This window comes from Electrona antarctica (assembly GCF_951216825.1).
Source record: "Electrona antarctica genome assembly, chromosome: 3".
NCBI lineage: Eukaryota > Metazoa > Chordata > Actinopteri > Myctophiformes > Myctophidae > Electrona > Electrona antarctica.
The window spans coordinates 42650119-42670037 of NC_136808.1; the positions used below are offsets into that span (position 1 = coordinate 42650119).

The 19919-nt window shown below is 44.6% G+C and overlaps 2 protein-coding genes across 4 annotated transcripts in view; one reads left to right on the top strand and one right to left on the bottom strand.

The window, feature by feature from the left end:
* Positions 1 to 1283: 1283 nt before the first annotated feature.
* Positions 1284 to 13789, top strand: marchf7 (membrane-associated ring finger (C3HC4) 7). Of its 3 annotated transcripts, none has more exons than XM_079496622.1 (11): positions 1284 to 1422; positions 3687 to 3888; positions 6296 to 6409; positions 7115 to 7268; positions 7822 to 8025; positions 8136 to 9336; positions 9437 to 9606; positions 10030 to 10133; positions 10847 to 10957; positions 12826 to 12877; positions 13333 to 13789. In XM_079496622.1, the coding sequence occupies exons 2-11, from the start codon at positions 3700 to 3702 to the stop codon at positions 13428 to 13430; spliced, it is 2397 nt and encodes a 798-aa protein (XP_079352748.1). In that variant the 5' UTR covers positions 1284 to 1422; positions 3687 to 3699; the 3' UTR covers positions 13431 to 13789. The 3 variants fall into 3 exon arrangements, with proteins under 3 accessions (XP_079352748.1, XP_079352750.1, XP_079352749.1); XM_079496623.1 differs by having other exon boundaries at positions 1325 to 1422; positions 3690 to 3888; XM_079496624.1 differs by lacking the exon at positions 6296 to 6409.
* Positions 13790 to 15096: 1307 nt separating this feature from the next.
* The window catches only part of ly75 (lymphocyte antigen 75), a 30304-nt gene continuing 25481 nt past the window's right edge, over positions 15097 to 19919 (bottom strand). Inside the window, exons 31-35 of the mRNA XM_079496616.1 lie at positions 19380 to 19560; positions 17567 to 17728; positions 17320 to 17436; positions 16742 to 16915; positions 15097 to 16550 (exon numbers count right to left, since the gene is read on the bottom strand). Of these exons, the coding sequence (XP_079352742.1) occupies positions 16363 to 16550; positions 16742 to 16915; positions 17320 to 17436; positions 17567 to 17728; positions 19380 to 19560 (822 nt within the window). The 3' untranslated portion in view covers positions 15097 to 16362. The remainder of the gene's footprint in view (positions 16551 to 16741; positions 16916 to 17319; positions 17437 to 17566; positions 17729 to 19379; positions 19561 to 19919) is intronic.

Sequence of the window (19919 nt, forward strand, 5' to 3'; positions counted from 1 at the left end):
CCCATAATGCTTTTGTGCACTGCTCCTCCTTGTGGATAGGGGGAGGGCCATAACTTCGTTGGAGCCATGTGTGTCGAGGAACAATTTACACTGGGGGAGGAAGTACACCGGAAGTGTGGAAGGCACGCTACAGTACGTCACGCTGCCACTCAAGTGATTAATGGCCAATCACAGCGCATCTTTTCCGGGACTTATCAGACCCGAACATGCGCTCTGTGATGCACGCTCATGCTTACGCGGTGCTTTGCAAGGAATCTTGGGAAAATGTTGCCCTCCCTTGAGCACATATACACTCCAGAGCCAGAAGGGGCGTCTACCTTTATATGTCTATGGGAGGGCTGTCTTACTGAGAAAACATGTAGTTCAGGAAGTAAGTGAGCCCAGTGTCCATGGACCATGACATCATAGACACTGGGCTCACTGCTAAAATCTAAAATATCTAAAACCACATATTACACACATAAAGACTCCCAGGAAAGTGTTCTAAATCTTCTAAACGTCATTAACATATATTTTTTTGCAAAAAGGGTGAAGTGTCCCTTTAACTTTTCACATCTCGGCTCGTTTAGTCTGGTTGAATCGAACTCCATTGTGTTTACTCCCTTGGTAGGTTATGGTTTAGTATGAAAACGAAACTGGGTGCGGGAACAACCGTGCAGAGAAATGTTTGAGATGATAATTAGTTAGACTGATGTAGACAATGGACAAGTGGACAGTGGTGGTCACTGGTGGAAACTTCTGGAAAGTACTCAAGTACTGTAAAAAAGAAAATCAGCCACTAGTATAATTTGCAGATTTAGATTGCTAGAGGTTTGGGATCTCACCAGGGATCTCTAGATTACTAGAGATCATTAGTATCATTAGCTCATACCCTGTATATTGGCATGGTTGGATGATTGGATCGGCGGTTCTGCAGTGGCCAAGTCCCACTGCCGGGTGTTTCTGGTGACCTTTGGAAAGTCCCACCCCAACCCAACTCACACGCACGCACGCACGCACACACTGTGACACACGCACGCGCGCACACACACTCACACACACACACACACACACACACACACACACAGGTGACACTTCTCCTCAGCTCTTCAGCAGATAAAGTTTATAAACTCTCAGAAAGCGAGTTGAGTTGATGCAATCCTGTATCACTGTCAATGATTTCACACAAATCAGAAACTGTGTTATTAATAATTTATATAAATAGCTGAAAAAACAACCAACCAGCCAATCAGGACGCGAGTGACCATTCTTCCAGGCTATGGGATGCGGACTCTACCAATGAGAAAACGTATTTTTGTAACCACGCCCATGCACGAGGCCCGTGGTCACGAGATGCAGGGAGTACTATTTAAAGCACAACTTCCCTGTCAACAAAAAGACGCCATATCGTCAATGTCGAATACAAGAAAAGTGAAACCAGAGGTGAGAACCCAAGCCGTTGTATTGCGCTGTGAAAACAAACCTTGTCGGAAGGATTTTGGGAGGATTCAATCCATTTCAGACAGTGTAGTGAAGTGGTGTTACTGTTTGTGATATTGGTTATGATATTGGATACCGCTGGCAATCTCTATAGCATGTAGCTCAGTTGTGTGAAACTAGGCTCTGGCGAGGCTGCCTGCAAGCTAAACAGCATAGCATACACTTTGGGCATCGCGTTTACTTCCATTCTGCGATACACACGCTAAACGTTCAATTCGATGTATCTAAAATGACAGCAACGTCAATCCTCAGCCCCGCTTTAACAAACTGTACGCTAGTTTAATATAGACTTGGCTTACCTTGCAGACATGACCACGTTGGACAAATAAGGCTTTTGCGGTGTGTATCAAACCAGATATACTGGCGAGGATGGGAAGCCTTTAAACGTGTGGCTTTTATTTTCAGTAAACGGAAAAATGTATATGAAGTTGTTTGCAGGAGAAACTTCATGCTATGGACATTGGAGAAGGCCGAATCACTGCAATCCACAATGTTTATTGACACTGACGCTTCGATCAGGCAGAGAGTAAAATATGAGAGGCCTTCATGACACACTGGTTGTGTTGTTTCTATAAGTGGTCCGGGGTCCCACAGAAGGCAATGTGGTGGGATCCCACAGAAGGCAATGTGGTGGGATAAGACCCTGCAGTATTAAGACAATTATTAATTTGACAGTGCAGGATGCTGGCTTGCATGAATGAAAAATGTCACATGCAGCACCTTTAATGCTGCTGATAAGAAAAGTCCTGCAAAATCAATCTCCTATAGAGTACATTTTGCCTCAAGGTGTGAATATTATTACAGTACATTAAAGGTGTAGAAATAGCTCTGGTCCATAGCTTGGACCAGAGCTATTGTAGAAATACAAAACCGATCACTTTGGGCTTGATATGTGTTGGACTTAAAAAAAGCTCAGTGGGGTTCGAAATCCACTGCAGTGCTGCAAGCTGGGTGGTGGGTGGTCTTCGTCAGTTCACATACTGTACTCCTACAACCTGGGGCCTGGCCTGGGCACCTGTCGGCGTCAGTTCACATGCAGTACTCCTACAACCTGGGGCCTGGCCTGGGCACCTGTCGGCGTCAGTTCACATGCAGTACTCCTACAACCTGGGGCCTGGCCTGGGCACCTGTCGGCGTCAGTTCACATACAGTACTCCTACAACCTGGGGCCTGGCCTGGGCACCGGCGTCAGTTCACATGCAGTACTCCTACAACCTGGGGCCTGGCCTGGGCACCTGTCGGTGGGGAATGTTGAATGGGAGGAGTATGATGGAGGCCATACATCCTCCCAACAGCGGCTCCTCACTCATTGGTATATATGTAGTGTACCACAGCAGTGGGAGGAATTCATTGGCACAATAACTAAATTGGAGAAAAGGGGTAAAACATAATTGACTACTTTAAAATGGGAAGGAAAAAGAAAAGCACCAATGCAGTATATTGGTGTATATTTCAAGTATCATGTGGAATGCCATGCTTGCTGCTAGCTGTTTATTAATGTATAGCTAGCAGATTCACAGTCCAAGGACGGTTGTAAAGCAGTTGAATTAGAAGCACCAAATGGCAGCATGCTGATAAAGTCTTTGTCTCACTTTGCCTTGTCTCACTTTGGCTGGATCATCAAACTGAAGCATTTACTCAAAGCCTTAGTCTTGCGTAAAATGTGGGAAAAATGGTTATCGAACAACAAAATATTTGTTAGTTTTTGGGTCTGCGAGGGAGAATCTCATCAAATGGTGGTCCGTGGCTTAAATGCCGAACAAATAATGGGCCTTGACATGAAAAGGATTGAAAACCACTGCCCTAGACTAAAGTCTGCTATGATGAAGGGATTCATATGGGTTTTCTGTCTAGGGAATAGGGATACATGTGGGTTTTCAGTCACAGGTTGGCATGCATTACTCACTAGTATTGATGCATGGGCAATGGGCATATAGACGGTGTTTGCACAGAATCCCATGTTTAGACTGCATTCGACTGCTCATCCAGAGGTTTGGCTGTTTGTCAGACAAATGCAGCAACGGTCTTTCTTCACAGTCCAATATCTTGGAATTTGGAAGTATTTTTTGTGGTTACTGACAGAGGCACTTCAACAAGATTTCTATTCCAAGACTGATGTTTTATTCTGTGGTGGTGGTTGCTCAAATTTTATCATTTTTGTTCTGTAGTGATAATGTTAGTGGTTGTCTGTTGTCTTTGTCTTCCAGCAGACCATTAGTCATGGATTCCAGGCCTCGTGGACTTCCTTTCTCCGTGTCTAGGTCCAGAACGTCTTACACCTCCCCTTCAACCTACACCTCTTCTCCACTGAGCTCCACTAGGCTATATAGTAGTAGGGACAGGGTGCTGACCAGTGACCGCCTCCCTAGCCGGGCCTCCACACCATTCAAACCAGACCTATGCCAACAGGTAGGCTAATGACAATAGGCATAATTCCAAAGGGAGACAAATTATTGACCAAATCGGAGCATAACTGTGTTTGTGTGACTATGTATGATGATGTAGACCGCCTGCTTGGAGGTTGTAATTAACCAGTTTGTTTTACACTGTGTTGTATTTAAGTCGAGCATGAAACAATTAATCAATTAAACAAAACAATTTGTAATAATGCAATGTTGACATCAATCAAGGCATATCTTTATTATCTTATCTAGAATAATATGCTACATAGATGTGGCTATTGTAGATGAAAATTGTTAATGATAAATAATAGACATGCATCAATTAGGCTAGACAGTAGTCCCATGTTTTGTAAGCATGTCAGCAGCCATCAGTGTTTGAGAAGCTACCACAGAGAGAGCACATTCTTCTAGTAACTTCACCCTGGGCCTGGAGTACTGCAGCTAAATACTTGATCTGTGGTGTCCCAACAGGAGTAGCAGTCACTTTAGTGTGTCTTTTAATAGGTCAGCCCAGATTCCTGGCCTGACAGCATGTGCGTTTCAGCTCCACTGCTTGTCAAGGGCTCTCATATAAGATAGAGTTACTAGCTTGGCCTGAAGCCTGATTTTAAAATTTGTTGGTGTCTGTGTTGCTTGCTTGCGAAAACAGCACATGTACAACTCTCAACGTATTGCATTGCAACGTGTTATAAGCTTGTAGATCTGCTATTTTCAACACGTGACACCACTGTACGACAAAGTATAAATCGGGCTTAAGTGTTTGCTGGTCATCCTGCACTTTCCAGAATAGTCCAGGCTGGGTTGACAAGTGATTGCTCTGATGCCGTGACTTTATTTATCACTGATATTGACTTTTGTAGACCGTATTTACGGTGTACGGTTAAAATGGTTTGACATTTGGAAACTGAACTCATTGAGGATTATCACGTTTGCTAGTGTATTTGAGGATACACTAGTTTGCTAATGCTGTAGGCCTAATGGAAATGTTAATTTGATGCTAAATTGTTTTCTATTTCTGGGGCAGTGCCTCCAGCATGGCTGGGTGTTCCAACGAACACAACCTGGCCACATTTACGGGCAGGGGAGGATGTTCACTGTTGCTGCTGCATATAGCTTGTTCCCTGCATTCTTCCCTGCACCTGCGTTCTTCAGCAGGTGCAATCTCATCACAACCCCTACCCAGACACTTCGTACCATCTCACAACAGCCCTACCAGTCCTTTGGTACCCCTCACAACCCAACCAATCCCTTGGTACCCCCTCACAACCCAACCAATCCCTTGGTACCCCCTCACAACCCAACCAATCCCTTGGTACCCCCCTCACAACCCAACCAGTCCCTTGGTACCCCCTCACAACCCAACCAGTCCCTTGGTACCCCCTCACAACCCAACCAGTCCCTTGGTACCCCCTCACAACCCAACCAGTCCCTTGGTACCCCCTCACAACCCAACCAGTCCCTTGGTACCCCCTCACAACCCAACCAGTCCCTTGGTACCCCCTCACAACCCAACCAGTCCCTTGGTACCCCCTCACAACCCAACCAGTCCCTTGGTACCCCCTCACAACCCAACCAGTCCCTTGGTATCCCCTCACAACCCAACCAGTCCCTTGGTACCCCCTCACAACCCAACCAGTCCCTTGGTATCCCCTCACAACCCAACCAGTCCCTTGGTACCCCCTCACAACCCTACCAGTCCCTTGGTCATGTATCTTTTTTAAATTTTTTGCATTGAAATCCCCATAGAGGATTTTAGGTCGCTTCATATAAGAACTGTTTGGAAAATAAACCGATCATCCCGGCCTTTCTGTCAGGGGGGTGGCTGTGTGTTGTTAATGATGTCCATTCATATTTGATACAGCCAGTTTCTGGAGAAAATGGAATTAATTTGGCCGCAAAAGCCTTGAAACTGAAGGCAATGTCGCTGCTAATATACGTCACGCCCAGCTGTCAACACATTGTGTTCCTGAGATTCCTCGTTGACGTAAGCTCAGCTGGGCAGCTGCAGCCACCCCGCCTACCCGGAAATGTAGTCTCTGGGTTGTTTGACTCGTTTCTAGTGCTTATTGTGTTACTCTTTGGGTATATTTGTACATTTCCACCTTCAGGTCGATGCTTCATATCCATAGTGAAATGGCCGTGATGATCGGTTTATTTTTCAAACGCAGTTCTTATATGAAGAGATCTAAAATCCCCCTATGGGGATTTCAATGCAAATAAAAAGTACACAAACCTGTGGACTGGTGCCCTCTACTGACAGTGATGTCAGGACTTCGGTGCTCTATACAAACACCGGCGAGTGAGAAGTCTTAGGGCTGATTTGGGCATTTCTATTCTTTATTTCATATAGGTCAATGTAGACTTTAATATGACTTACACACACACACAGAAAACGTCAACTCTCTCCGCTCTAGCGTTTCCGTAACCTGATCGAAGAGAGTCCACCCTGGTTGGAGCCGCTTCCTACTTTGAATTCATCGCGTGACTGGTTGTGGGCTGAATCCCCTGCCAGCAGCAGGACTAAACAGGTGCTTAGAATGTTATTTGTATATTATAAGACAAAGGAAGCCCTCTTTTTGAACATAGACATCTCTTTAAAAATGACCAGTAAAATGTTTCCATGTAACTGAAAATGTAACTGTAACTGTAGGCTTCTTTCGGCTAAGTCCCATCGTGGTCGCCACAACGGATCATCTGTTTCCATCTGCTTCTGTTCTCTGCGTCTTCCTCGGTCACACTCCTTCCATGTTCTCTCTCACCGAATCCATAAACCTCAGTTTAGCCTTCCTCTTCTACTCTTGCCTGGCAGCATCCTTCTCCCAATGTTGCTCTCCTCTGCACATGTCCAAACCATCTCAACCTCACCTCTCTTGTGTTATCCCCAAACCCTCTAACCTGGGCTGATCCTCTAATGTAGTCATTTCTGAACCCGTCGGTCATTGTCACTCCTAATGAGAATCGTAGCATCCTCAATTCTGCTACCTCCAGCTCCGCCTCCTGTCTTTTGGTCAGTGCCACCGTTTCCCGGCTGTACAGCGTGGCTGCCATCTCACCCCCTCTGGTACCGTTCTGGCACAAATCACTCATGACACTTTCCTCCATCCATTCCACGCTGCCTGTGCTCTCTTCCACATTCTCTATGATTGTGGCTTTAAAAAAATAATTCTCTCTCTCTCTCTCTCTCTCTCTCTCTCTCTCTCTCTCTCTCTCTCTCTCTCTCTCTCTCTAAAAAGACTGATTCTGAGAGGAGAACGGGGATATACTCAGGGCTGCTAAAAGCGAATGACGATGGAGACTTTAAACGTGCCAAACTGTCCTACACCAGTCGAGACACCAGGACAAGCTCTAACTCGGTAACGGCACCCACCTACTCCAATATCGGCACAGGTACGGTAGAACTGATTGGTTTTTTGAGGGGCGCTAGTCCCTCCTATGTCTAGCTTTTGGTGTATGTGCACAAACTTTGTCCTACACAAACATTAAATTCCCATTGACCATGAATGGACAATTTTACGTCATAGTGCCTATTTTACATCATGATGATGTACGATGATAGGATTGTCCTTCACTTCACACAGGTGTGATTTGCTTTTTGAGTGGTGTAAACCACTCCTACAACTGGCTTTGTTAGTTTGTCTGTCTGTCTGTTCGTACCAAAAAATGAGCATGGTTGCTATGGTCACCCAGTTCACAGGGGTGTGATTTCATTACGTCAGACATTACGTCAGACCACAGCTGATCAGTCTATATAAGACCTTACACCACTCGGTTCACACGGGTGTGATTTTATTTTCCCTTCATGTCACTCCTATAACTAGCTACATTGGCGATAATGTAAAGCAAGCCTATTCCCTTTCATTTTTAATTACATGAAGGGAGTTTTTTTTTTGTATGTCAAAGATGCTCAACTGTTGATCAATTTTCTCTTATAAACTTCCAGGTGAAAAACAAAGTTCGTGGCGCTCGTATAGCTCAACCCTCTCCCCATCTTCAACGTCTTACTCCAGCCCATCCTCAAAGCCGCTTTTGACGAGGAGAGACGTTCTAAACCGTCATTTGAGAGAGCCGGAAGAGACCAGATATAGTTCCCATCTGTCCAGTCTGGGAGAGAGCAGGCGTAGGACCACTGGATTGACCTCTCTGTGTAGGGAAATATGCTAATGCTAACTTTAGCCGTTTTATACTTTAGAAGCATGCGCAGTCAACACATTCATGGTCATTTGACGCTGCACTGTTCTCTTCCCCTCGTTCCAGATGAGCCCGACAGGCTGACCTCCAGTTACGCTCAGGGTGCGCGGCCCAAAGAGCCCATCTACTCCTCTTCAACCTCCACGGCCAGAGAAAGCTACCGTCCGCGTTACTTCCCGTCACTTGACCACAGTGCCAGAACCACCGCCCACACCCCCTCCTCCTACACCTCCACCCCCTCCTCCTACACCACCACCACCTCCTCCAGCCTGCGCTCCTCCTCCACCACCTCCTCCAGCCTCCGCTCATCCCAGGAGCAGACTAGAAAGCCAGTCTCCCCCATCGTGGCCAGGTCAGTGAGGTCACCCTCCTCTTCTCGTAGCTCCTGGTGTACACCTCCCCTGGCCAAACGAGACCCCAGCCCCTCGAAGCCCCAGACCACTGCTGCCCCATCCTCACAGAGGCTGGCCCCTGTAGGTGCGGAGCCAGAGGGCCGCCGCTCCCTCCTGTCTCGTATCTTTTCCCGGCGCTCCAGCCAAGACTCGTCTGGCGGGTCATCCAGCGGGTCCTCTAGCTCTCGCTCCTTCGACTCGTCGGATGCTGGCCCGACGGCGGGGGTGGAGGCTCCGGCCAGAACGCCCAATGTGGCGACACCGGAGCCTGATGCGGCCCAGCACCTGGCCTCATATAGGCTACGCCGACGTTTCTTCGACGCACCCAATACGCCTGCTGACGTTGCAACGCCGGAGTCCGACACTCCCCAACACTTGACATCGCACAGGTTACGCAGACGCTTCTTCGATACACCTCGCTCGGATGGAGACAGCGGAGGACACGCTACCTGGTTCTCCTCCTACCTCCGTAATCGCTCTGCTCCTCCACCCCCCCCACCGCCGAGCGAAGGAACCAGTGACGGTATAAAAGAGGCTTCAGCTGGTAGTCAGCATACACGCAGAAGGTGGGAGGTCCCCGAGCATAAAGCACCAAGCGAGGATGAGGACGACGAGGAGGATGAGGAAGAAAAAGAGGATGAGGAAGCGGGCGGAGCATCTGGAGTGACGGTTGCTAGTCTTGCTGGTTCCAACAGGGTTTACATGCAGTCAATGCGTACTACCTTCAGGGATCATGGGTATGTAAGCTCTGCAACCCCCACAGTCACTGTGTATGACAATGCATTTGCTGCAGTGGACAGGAGCCAAGCTGAGGCGCGGGAGGACAAGCCTGTGTCTTCCAGAGATCCCGAGAGGCTCCGCAAGATCCAGGAGAGGTCTGACATTCTGTTTTCTACACCCCGTTTCATGCACATCTAATAATTTCTAGTCCCAAGGTTTCTTTCTAGGTTATTTAACCACTTGTTCCTGCTGTAGGCTGCTGCTGGAGGAATCTGACGAGGATGAAGGTGATCTCTGTCGTATCTGCCAGATGGGGGAGAATTCGGCCTCCAACCCACTGATTGAGCCTTGCCGATGCACAGGTAGCCTGCAGTACGTCCACCAGGAATGCATCAAGACGTGGCTCCACTCCAAAATCAGTTCAGGTAGGCAGAATGCTGCATGCTGGCTTTTGTTACATCACGGCAAAATTCATTTTTCCGAAGAGGGCTTTGGAAGCAATTGGGATATTAGATGCTCATTATCCTGTCTCAACGCTGGATGCTGCAATCATATGGCTAATAACCACGAGCTGGTCTCGCTGCCCTGCGCACTAGTACAAACTGCATTGCGCTGTCCCAGTGCTACTCCACACTGCATTCTACTGCATTTTAGTGCTGTCCAGTGTTGCGCTACACTGCATTATACTGCATTAGTGCTGTCCAAGTGCTGCTTCACACTGCATTACTGTTGTCCACACTGCATTACACTGAGTTAGTGCTGTCCTAGCTCTGGTCAAGAGTCTCCAGACTGCATTACACTGTCATTTATTGTACATATTATACAGTATGTTTCTTTGAACTCTTCAGGTGCAGGTCTTGAGGCACTCACAACATGTGAACTCTGCAAGGAGAAGCTACATCTAAACATAGAGAATTTCAACATTCATGAATTGCACAGGGTGCACGAGCAGGTGAGCATCCTTTTTTCCTGTTGCCCAAGTTGTACTGAATGTTTTGTTTAATCAAATGGAAGTGTTCATAAATATCAAACGCATTGCCGCTGCCTGGCAGAAACCTTGTTTTCTTTTTTTTAATTAAGGGCGGGAACCCCTTTTGGTGTTTTAAGCATTATGTTATGCTTTAGCTATTGAAAAATAGCTGATCTACAGCGCTACGAGCTTGTAGGTCTGCTATTTTAAAAAAATCGTGAAAATGTGGCGAAAAAAATAAAATAATAATATATATATAATATTATTATTTTCACAGCGAACATTTTTAACTCAAATCTTTGCTTCTGGAAGGTTCCTGGAACAACATATTTTCAGATGGGGGTCGGTGGCCAATTACTTATTATTTGGGGTCCTTGACATGAAATATTGAGCACCACTGATACAGAAACATGAGGTTTTTGAGAAAATTGTCATGATTTTTTAAATTTCGACGTCAGGCCTAAATGGATTAATGCCCTACTTCATACTACAGCGGCATACAAAAGTACGCGACCCTCGCATATCTACGCCGCACCGTCGATCTGACTGGCGCAATGTCCGTTTTGGACAACATTTCTGCCTGACAGCTGCATTTATATCTTTGTAGCAACATGCATGGATATGAATATGGTCCCACAGACAGCCTGCAGTGTAGAGGGTGGTGTGATGTAACCTTGACTGTTCTCCTTCCTCAGTCGGAGTATGAATTTATCCGCAGCGGTCTCTACCTGGTGGTGCTTCTGCATCTCTATGAACAGAGGTTCTCGGATGAAGCCGGAGTGAGAACCCATACGGCACATTCTACTGTACGTACACACACACACACACACACACACACACACACACACACACACACACACACGTGTATGGTATGTGTGTGTATAATTATATTAACAGGCTACTGTACTTTTTGTTTTGAAATGCAAAAACAACTGAAGTTTGTTTTGTTTCCCGGGTCATTGCCTGTTTACTCGATCGGATAGCAACCCAGTGCTAATCATAATGTAGCATACGACCAGGACCTAACTTAATCAATATAAAACCGTATACTTGTCAATGGCAGACAACGGTTGGATTTGAATTGATGAGAATACTCGTCAATGTGTTAAATAACACTACATATTAAATGGGTTATTTCGCTCATGTGCAAGTGTATATGCATGAGTGTGTGTGCAGTGTGCACCTGACCTTGCATTCCAAAAGATCCACAGTACACCACTGTCTATCTTCATATTCTAGCCAACATTGATATAGAAAGTATTGTGCACCAACAGCGCTTAAAGCTTGTTAATTTTCAGCATTGTTTTATTGATGGGCCGAGTACAATCCCACTTGTTGCAGCGAGCATGTACTTATAAGGATGTTGGGCGGAATAATCGGTTAGTCAGGCATCGATTGATAGGACAGCTCCAACCGGTTAAGCTACTGCTTAGCGATGTGTTGAGAGAGGCAGTTACGTGGGCGTTCGGGAAAGGCCTGTAACTAAAGGCAGCCTTCTTACTGGAGTAGCATCTGTTCGGGAAACCCGGCCATTCATTGTCTCCACATTGTTGTATAGACTAATGTACCAGAGTTGTGGAAATTGAGTAAGATGCATCGCGATGCAGACTATTCTGCATCGATGCAGTGACATTACATAATCGATTATAGCCGTTTTTGTTTTCTGGGAGTAAAGTCTCATTGAACTGCATGCAACATTACTAGGCTAACGCTACTGGAGATAAAGGCCAACTGTGCTGGAGATAAAGACTGAGATCAACAAGTCATAAAGAATGCACCTAGTATTTTGAAAGCAGACATCTGGCACATTCTCAGTTTACTCTGCAGTAAAATCTTCAGTGTTTATTTAACCCAATCTACAAGGCCACAATTGAAAATGGCAGATCTACAAGCTCATGCTCACTGTTGCCATGTGAAGCCTACACAAAGTTTCAAGTGCCCTGTCTTGGAGCTTCTACGTAAAAACCTTACTTTTGTATATTATAGGCTGAACACTTGTCTTGGGGGCGGCTGTGGCTCAGGAGGTAGAGCAGGTCGTCCAATGACCTGTGGGTCGGCGGTTCGAATCCCGGCTCCTCCTGTCCACATGTCGAAGTGTCGTTGGGCAAGACACTGAACCCCACCTTGCCTCGTGTGTGAATGTGGGAGGCGAGGACGCTGGCGTTGACTGCTCGCCGCTTCACCTCCCAATGTATGAATGAATGGACCGTTGTAAAGCGCTTTGAGTAAGCATGTAGTGCATAGAAAACCGCTATTAAAAATGCAATCCATTATTATTATTGTACAGTTGTGATGCACTGCAGAATTTATTCCTGAGTACTTTAACATTTTCACAATATAGACTAGGCCTATACAATTATTTTCCTTTATCATTTAATGTTAACACTTATGTTTGAAGCAGAGCCATTATGTACGCACCAAATCGCAGCATTTAATAAATCGAATGTAATATCCAACTGACTAATAATTTATCCAACTGACTGCTTGAATCATTATTCAGTATGAGAATGTTAACAGGTGACTCATAATTAAATTGAATGCCAAAACTGCCACTTCCACACCAAATTCTGCTCTCTACGGCACATTGAAGCAAAGATTATTTTAACATGAATGTAAAGGATAAAATGTGGTAGAATTTCATATCTTTGAAAATATTTTCCCCCCTCTCGCCCAGCTGTCCCCCCTCTTGGCGAGTCTTGATGAATACCTGGACATCCACGTTGAAAGTATGTCGCAATCCTTTTTTGGTTGAAAGCATACAAGTGCATTACTTAAATGTAATGCCACCAGCATTTTGGCCTCCAACCATTTTTCTCCCTTTCAAACTACACAAAGGATCATTAGGATTGCCTTCATGAATTTATTTTTTAGTTAATATGTTACAAATATCTTGTAAAAATAAGAACAGTACTGTTACCAGCAGCAAATATACAAGCTTTTGTTGTTGTGAAATATCGTGGCCAAACCTTGTAGACTCCACACTGCAGGATACTGTATGTGTTAGATTTTTAATTATATCATCACTTATTCACCTGGAGTTCTTATGTTCTTTAACTATGCAAGTTCACTTACTATTTTAAATGGCTTTCCTTGAGTGTTTGACTGTATTTCAAATTAAAATGTATTTGCATGTAGGAGTCGGACTGTAGGTTTTTGTTTGACATATTCCTCTCCTTTGCAGGATTACCTGGAGAATCGGATGATGATGATGAGGTAGTAGTGGACAACAGGCCATCGATTGACTTTTCTGACTTGGATGATGACCTTGAAGATGATTAATATGACTGGGAGAGTCATATTGTGTGGCTTCAGGAAATGGTTGGACAGAGGGATTGATGGTGGCAGACTGCATTATGCCTTTAAACTACCTTGTTTATGCACATGCTTTACTCATGTAACTCAAGTCAGTGGCAACAGGTGAAACTTAAAAGGCCAGTGCATTGATGGCCTGTGGAAATGTGACTTCCTTATTGGTGGCGTTCATGGGCATACCTGGGCATCTGCATCGTGCATTCCCATGAATCGATTGAAAAATATTTTGGTTTTCACCATTGTATTTATCTGACATTTGTGTGTGCTTTGTAATGCTCTGAGTTAAATATTTTATTATTGCAATAAAGATTAGATTTTATGTGTAATATGGTGGTCTAATTTCAGAGTAAGAGGAACTATCATTTGTCTGAGGAAATGAAATGATTACTATATTTACCCAGGGTATCTGGGCTAAGCTCAAGAACTTGTTTCCAGCCAGGCCCTGCTCATAGAACATTTCATCGTAGTGGTTCAATGCCTTGTTCAAGGGCACTTCAGCGGTGGTAATTTTAACGTGTTGGACCGCTGATTCGAACTGGCGACCTTCCGGTATCAAGACCGCTCCGCAATCCGTTCGGCCACCGCTGCCACCAGGATGCATTGCATTGCTGTGCAGAGATAACTTACTGGGGTGCTTAAGTCAAGAATCGATATACAGTAGCTGGAAACATTGGACCCTTCAGATATGTAGGTGGTCCCAGCTACTTGCACACAGACTATGGTCTATGGTCATTCAGATATGTAGGTGGTCCCAGCTACTTGCACACAGACTATGGTCATTCAGATATGTAGGTGGTCCCAGCTACTTGCACACAGACTATATGCAAATGAGAAATATGTAATACTTGGCGCAATCAAGCTTTCTTCATTGCAGTCCAATCAAATTATTGAAACTTGATTGTATTTTCAGAAATGTGGTAAAATTAGACTATCACTTTGCAACACTATCTTCAGTCCCCTAGTGGCTATTTAAACTTAGTTGACTCCTAATTGTCCCCATTTTGGGTTGAACATTCGGCAAAATGACCCAGTGAAAGATGAACTCAGGGCCTGGGCCGTGGCTCAGCGGTTCAGGCACCTTGGCTGGTAATCCAGTCTGGCAGTGTGCCGCGGGTTCGACTCCCGATCCCGACGGCCTTTACTGCATGTCATCCCCCCCCCATCTTTCTCCCCATTTCCTGTCAGCCTACGGTCTGTCCCTCCATAAATATAAAATAAAGGCGAAAGCCACACAAAACCATATGAACTCAGATCGGCTATTGAGGTTTGGCGTAGAGAGGTGGGGGGGGAAAGAAGTGGTGCTAGAGCCTTGGGGGATCCTGGTCAACTAGAATCTAAGTTAATGTATGTCTCCCAAAGGTCAACCTGTATGGGGGTCACCTGTCTGCATGGGAGAATTGGCATGACTAAAATGGGGGGGGGAAAGAGCCAAAGTCCTCCAAAATAAAGAGCACCTTCTTTAAAGTTAGTCTGATTGTGAATGGGACATTTTGTTTTTACATTAGGACTTCGGTATTCTATTCATAATCAAGAATGGATTTCTGGACAGTCACTGGGAAAATGAACCTGGCAGGCATGCAGTTTATATAGGGTCTATACTATAATGTGAACAAGAAGCAAAATCTAAACACACTTTGACCATCAAAATGAGTCATTTTATTGGAGGGCAGCTAAAACTATCTGATTTGAATTGATAGACCAGTTTAAGACCAATGTAAAACGTGGAAATAAAACATTTGGCTTATCTTAATATGCGTGGGTTAGCAAGCCCAATGAGCCAGTCCGTGAAAACAATAGGAATGTCTCAGACTATCAACGTTTCAACATATTCAAAGTATCTTTGGTTCAGTACTCAAGACTGTTATATAAAAATACAATCAAATCTTTACAAAGTATTCACAGCAAAGCACTAGTGCAAATTGACAGTCTAAGAACAGACGGAAAGCCATAAAGAAAAACATCTCTAAACGTCAAAGAAAAACATCTCTAAACGTCATTGTGCTTCAAAGGGAACAGCTGCTCCGTCACATATTAAAGTGCATACTTGCTCAGTAGTTAAGTGCATAGTAAAGAGATTTACATAAAAACAGCATATACAACCTAGATATATACACTTACACTTTACCAACATGTTCACTTCAAATTCCTCCCAAGGCTTAGACGATGTCCCAGACATGTCTTCAAGTCAAATGGTTAAACTAAAATATACTGTATATTGCAGATTTTTCAAACTGTGACAACTGAACACTATTAATTGGCTATTACAGTAGCAATAAGTAAATATTAACTAACAACTCAATAGTGGAAATCTACCCTGAAGAGCAACACACATTCAATATCAGATTTTTTTTTTTGTTCCTGTGGAAAAGTATGTATGCATTTATATTCGTAGTCCGTCATCCTTGACAAAGATTTTGCTACTGTGTTTTTTTAATTGGTTGTTGAAATTTCAACCTCAAAAGTAGGGCCAGGTGTAATTGGAATGCAATTCAACAATACATTATGTTTGTCTTGTACACAAAATGGAGATGGCACAATGGACACACAGTGAATGACTAAATGTAAGTGAGATATAGACTACCAGAAGTGTGGAAAGTTGTTTGATTTGAGGTGTTTAAGACGGAAAAACGGCAGGTATGCAACTGTAAGACTCTCCTGCTAAAATCACAGGATAATCACCGAGGTGAAAACAACTATTACCATTTTAAATAATCTAAAATAACTATTGTGAATATATCACAATTATTTCATGACGAATGCAGTGTTAGACAATTCTAGAAATTTGTCAGTTAAATAAATATACGTATATACTGTTTTTTTAAAGGCAGGCTTCGTTTGCTGTTGCTGCAAATATTAAAATATAAACTGAGCAGGCACATAATTTGTTTCCTGAGGGTAATTAATCGTCTGCATCAGCTCCTGTCATAATACTGGTGGTGTCAGCTTCATCTTCAGTCCTCTTATAGCGAACAGCAGAGGAGAAGTAGCCGGCTCTGTTCTTCTTGTATATAATGAAGCCGATGGCTGTCAGGAGAGCTAGAACAACCAGTATTAAGAAACCCAGAGCCACTGGAGAGGCTCTGGAATCTGAAAACCAAACACACACAGTCAGAAAGCAGTCAACCCTTAATTCCCCTGGAGTGCACCAGGACCAAGAGAGGCGCCTGTACACTTAAAAATCTGAGTGTTACAAATGTGACCAAATGGACACACTAACATTGAGGATTTCAGTGTATCTGTAGACTCAGAGCATTTTGATCAGGCCAAGTCGCACTCACTTGCTGCTATTTTGCAGACCACACGGCTGTGGCTCCCTTCGCAGCTGACACGGTACCACGTGCCTCCTTCTGCAGACACCATGACAGCACAGGGGGGCTCCGACAACTTCCCCCCGGACACAGACTCCCCACTCTCCCAGTTAGAGAAGGACAGATCCGAATTAATAGGCATACCTGTGGTCATGGGAGAGGTAGGACGGAGCAGGGATGAGTGAGGTTGAGAGTAAAATAAGGTAAAACAATTGTAAGGATTATACATTAAAAGCCCTGGTACACAGACAAAAGTTTTAAACATACACACCTTTCGCACACCTACTCAGAAATTGTTGTAAGACGACTGATTGTGATTTTTTTTAATCAAACCCAGTTTCATTCTAGTGTTTTTTTTAACGTAAAATGACTTAGCAATATATACAAAAATCACATCAAACTCAAGGGCCAACAACCGAATGGGTGCTGTGCTACTTCTTCAGTCATGAGTTACATGATTAAATGAGGTGTGGAATACCGCATTGGCTGGTTGATGCTGTCATGTATTACTTCAATGCATGACATCCTTGTTGTTTTCTGGACTTTACCTTGCTTGTCCAGGTCTATCCCCAGCCATATGCGCCTAGTGATGAGAGGATTTTCTGACATGTACTTCAACACAAAGTCGTTCTCTTCTTTGGTGTTTATTGTAAGCAGATGAGCATCTGTCAAAACATATACAGTAAATAAAAAACACATTCAGGTCATGTTAAGGGAAAAGGATGGACAACAATTGCTTCATATTAACAGATTAAGCCCGATGGACTAATGGCCAAAAAGCTCAAACTGCCTCACCCAGACTCTGACAGATGTCCCTGGCTGTCTCCATGTTGTAAACGGTATAGTTGTAAAAGCTCATGTCGAAGGCGTAACAGTGGTCCTCGTACTGCACCCACTGGGATAAACCATTGGCACTGGGACAGGAGTTGGACACTGGGGTTACCTGCAGCTTCGCCCCTGATTCACAGAAACAAATGGGAGTTACCGTCATGAAACTTACATGGAAATGGGTCAAATACTAAACACAAATGTTTTGTCTTTGCCTTGCAGAGTTCAGCAAAAGAAAGATCAATTCAATGGTAATGGAATAACTCAAATCGAGAGTGTAAATTACTAAATGTAATCTTGCTCATATAGGTTAATCAAATAATCAAGAAGCATTTTGTTATAGTTTTTTGTATTTCTTATATACAACAAAATCAAATGTAGTTTTTCTAATCGACTAGATCAGTGGTACCCAAACGTTTTTGGCCGTGCAGTGGCGTGCACCCCGTTACCTCCTGACCTAGCTGACAGAATGCAGTGGCGTGCACCCCCTGTTACCTCCTGACCTAGCTGACAGAATGCAGTGGCGTGCACCCCCTGTTACCTCCTGACCTAGCTGACAGAATGCAGTGGCGTGCACCCCGTTACCTCCTGACCTAGCTGACAGAATGCAGTGGCGTGCACCCCCTGTTACCTCCTGACCTAGCTGACAGAATGCAGTGGCGTGCACCCCGTTACCTCCTGACCTAGCTGACAGAATGCAGTGGCGTGCACCCCCTGTTACCTCCTGACCTAGCTGACAGAATGCAGTGGCGTGCACCCCCTGTTACCTCCTGACCTAGCTGACAGAATGCAGTGGCGTGCACCCCCTGTTACCTCCTGACCTAGCTGACAGAATGCAGTGGCGTGCACCCCCTGTTACCTCCTGACCTAGCTGACAGAATGCAGTGGCGTGCACCCCCTGTTACCTCCTGACCTAGCTGACAGAATGCAGTGGCGTGCACCCCCTGTTACCTCCTGACCTAGCTGACAGAATGCAGTGGCGTGCACCCCCTGTTACCTCCTGACCTAGCTGACAGAATGTCACAGTGGCGTGCACCCCCTGTTACCTCCTGACCTAGCTGACAGAATGTCACTGCACTGAGAGACATGCAGTGGCGTGCACCCCTGTTACCTCCTGACCTAGCTGACAGAATGTCACTGCACTGAGAGACATGCAGCTGCTGTATACTCCCGTACCTGCTCTATCTTTACAACAGTGGTTTACCGTATTTTGCTGTTTGTGTTAAATAACACCATAAAACCGCCATTACCCTTTTCATGTCACGCACCCCTAGAGGGTGTTCACGCACCACAGTTTGGGAGGCCCTGGGCTAGATCAATGAATCTGTGTAATGTACTTCATTGTACAATGGTGACGTTACTCGTACAGAAAATGCTGATATTATGATGCATTGATCTGCTATTTTTTTTTTAATATAAATTGTTAATTAATCGTATTTGAGGCAAAGGTTTGAAATAATCATGATATTGATTAAAGTCATATTGCCCAGCCCTACTGTGTTATATGAATAGGCTAGTGACTACACACAAACTAGGGATGTGTCAGAATAACTATTAATAATGAATTAGAATAATCGTTTGAGGATAAAAAAAAAAACAATTATTTTACACACACACACACACACACACACACACACACACACACACACACACACACACACACACACACACACACACACACACACACACACACACACACACACACACACACACACACACACACACACACACACACACACACACACACACACACACACACACACACACACACACGTCTTACTCTGAGATGCAGTGGAGGTGTAACATATGGCTCCATCTACCAAGGCGTGGCATTCCGTCGTGACGCGACCTCCAGTAGGAGTGATGTACACACAGACACCATGCTCACCATGGGAGCCCGACGTGGCTTCTCTGTAGTCGTATGTTGTTCCATCAGACCACTCATAGGATGAGCCACTAGCCTGCAGGGAGGAACACAGGCACGTCAGCCCACCACGTGGTGAAATCACTTTATGTGGCAAAGACTTTACTGTGTGTCAATGAAAGCCAACTGGAAATTTCATGATTTCTTTTTTTAATGATTAACTGAACGGACAAAAAATAAATCCAAGTCTTTGGAGTCCGAGATGTGATCAGAGTGAGCTTATAAAGAGGTAGCATCAGGTTTAACCACATAAACATGGCGTCCCCCATTTTGGTAATATTTTCAAAAATAGCAAGATCTTCAAGCTCACTTCATTGTGATATTGTAGATCGGCTATTTTTGCAATTTTGTGGTTAGGGCTCACTTTCCAAGTATCCAGCTCCTAGCTGTGGTTTT

Bases quoted from the DNA above. Each gene is read 5' to 3' on its own strand.
- marchf7 (XM_079496622.1), top strand. From the start codon at position 3,700: ATGGATTCCAGGCCTCGTGGACTTCCTTTCTCCGTGTCTAGGTCCAGA. The intron at 9,337-9,436 runs GTCTGACATTCT...TTCCTGCTGTAG, and splicing joins CTCCGCAAGATCCAGGAGAG to GCTGCTGCTGGAGGAATCTG. The intron at 10,134-10,846 runs GTGAGCATCCTT...CTCCTTCCTCAG, and splicing joins TGCACAGGGTGCACGAGCAG to TCGGAGTATGAATTTATCCG.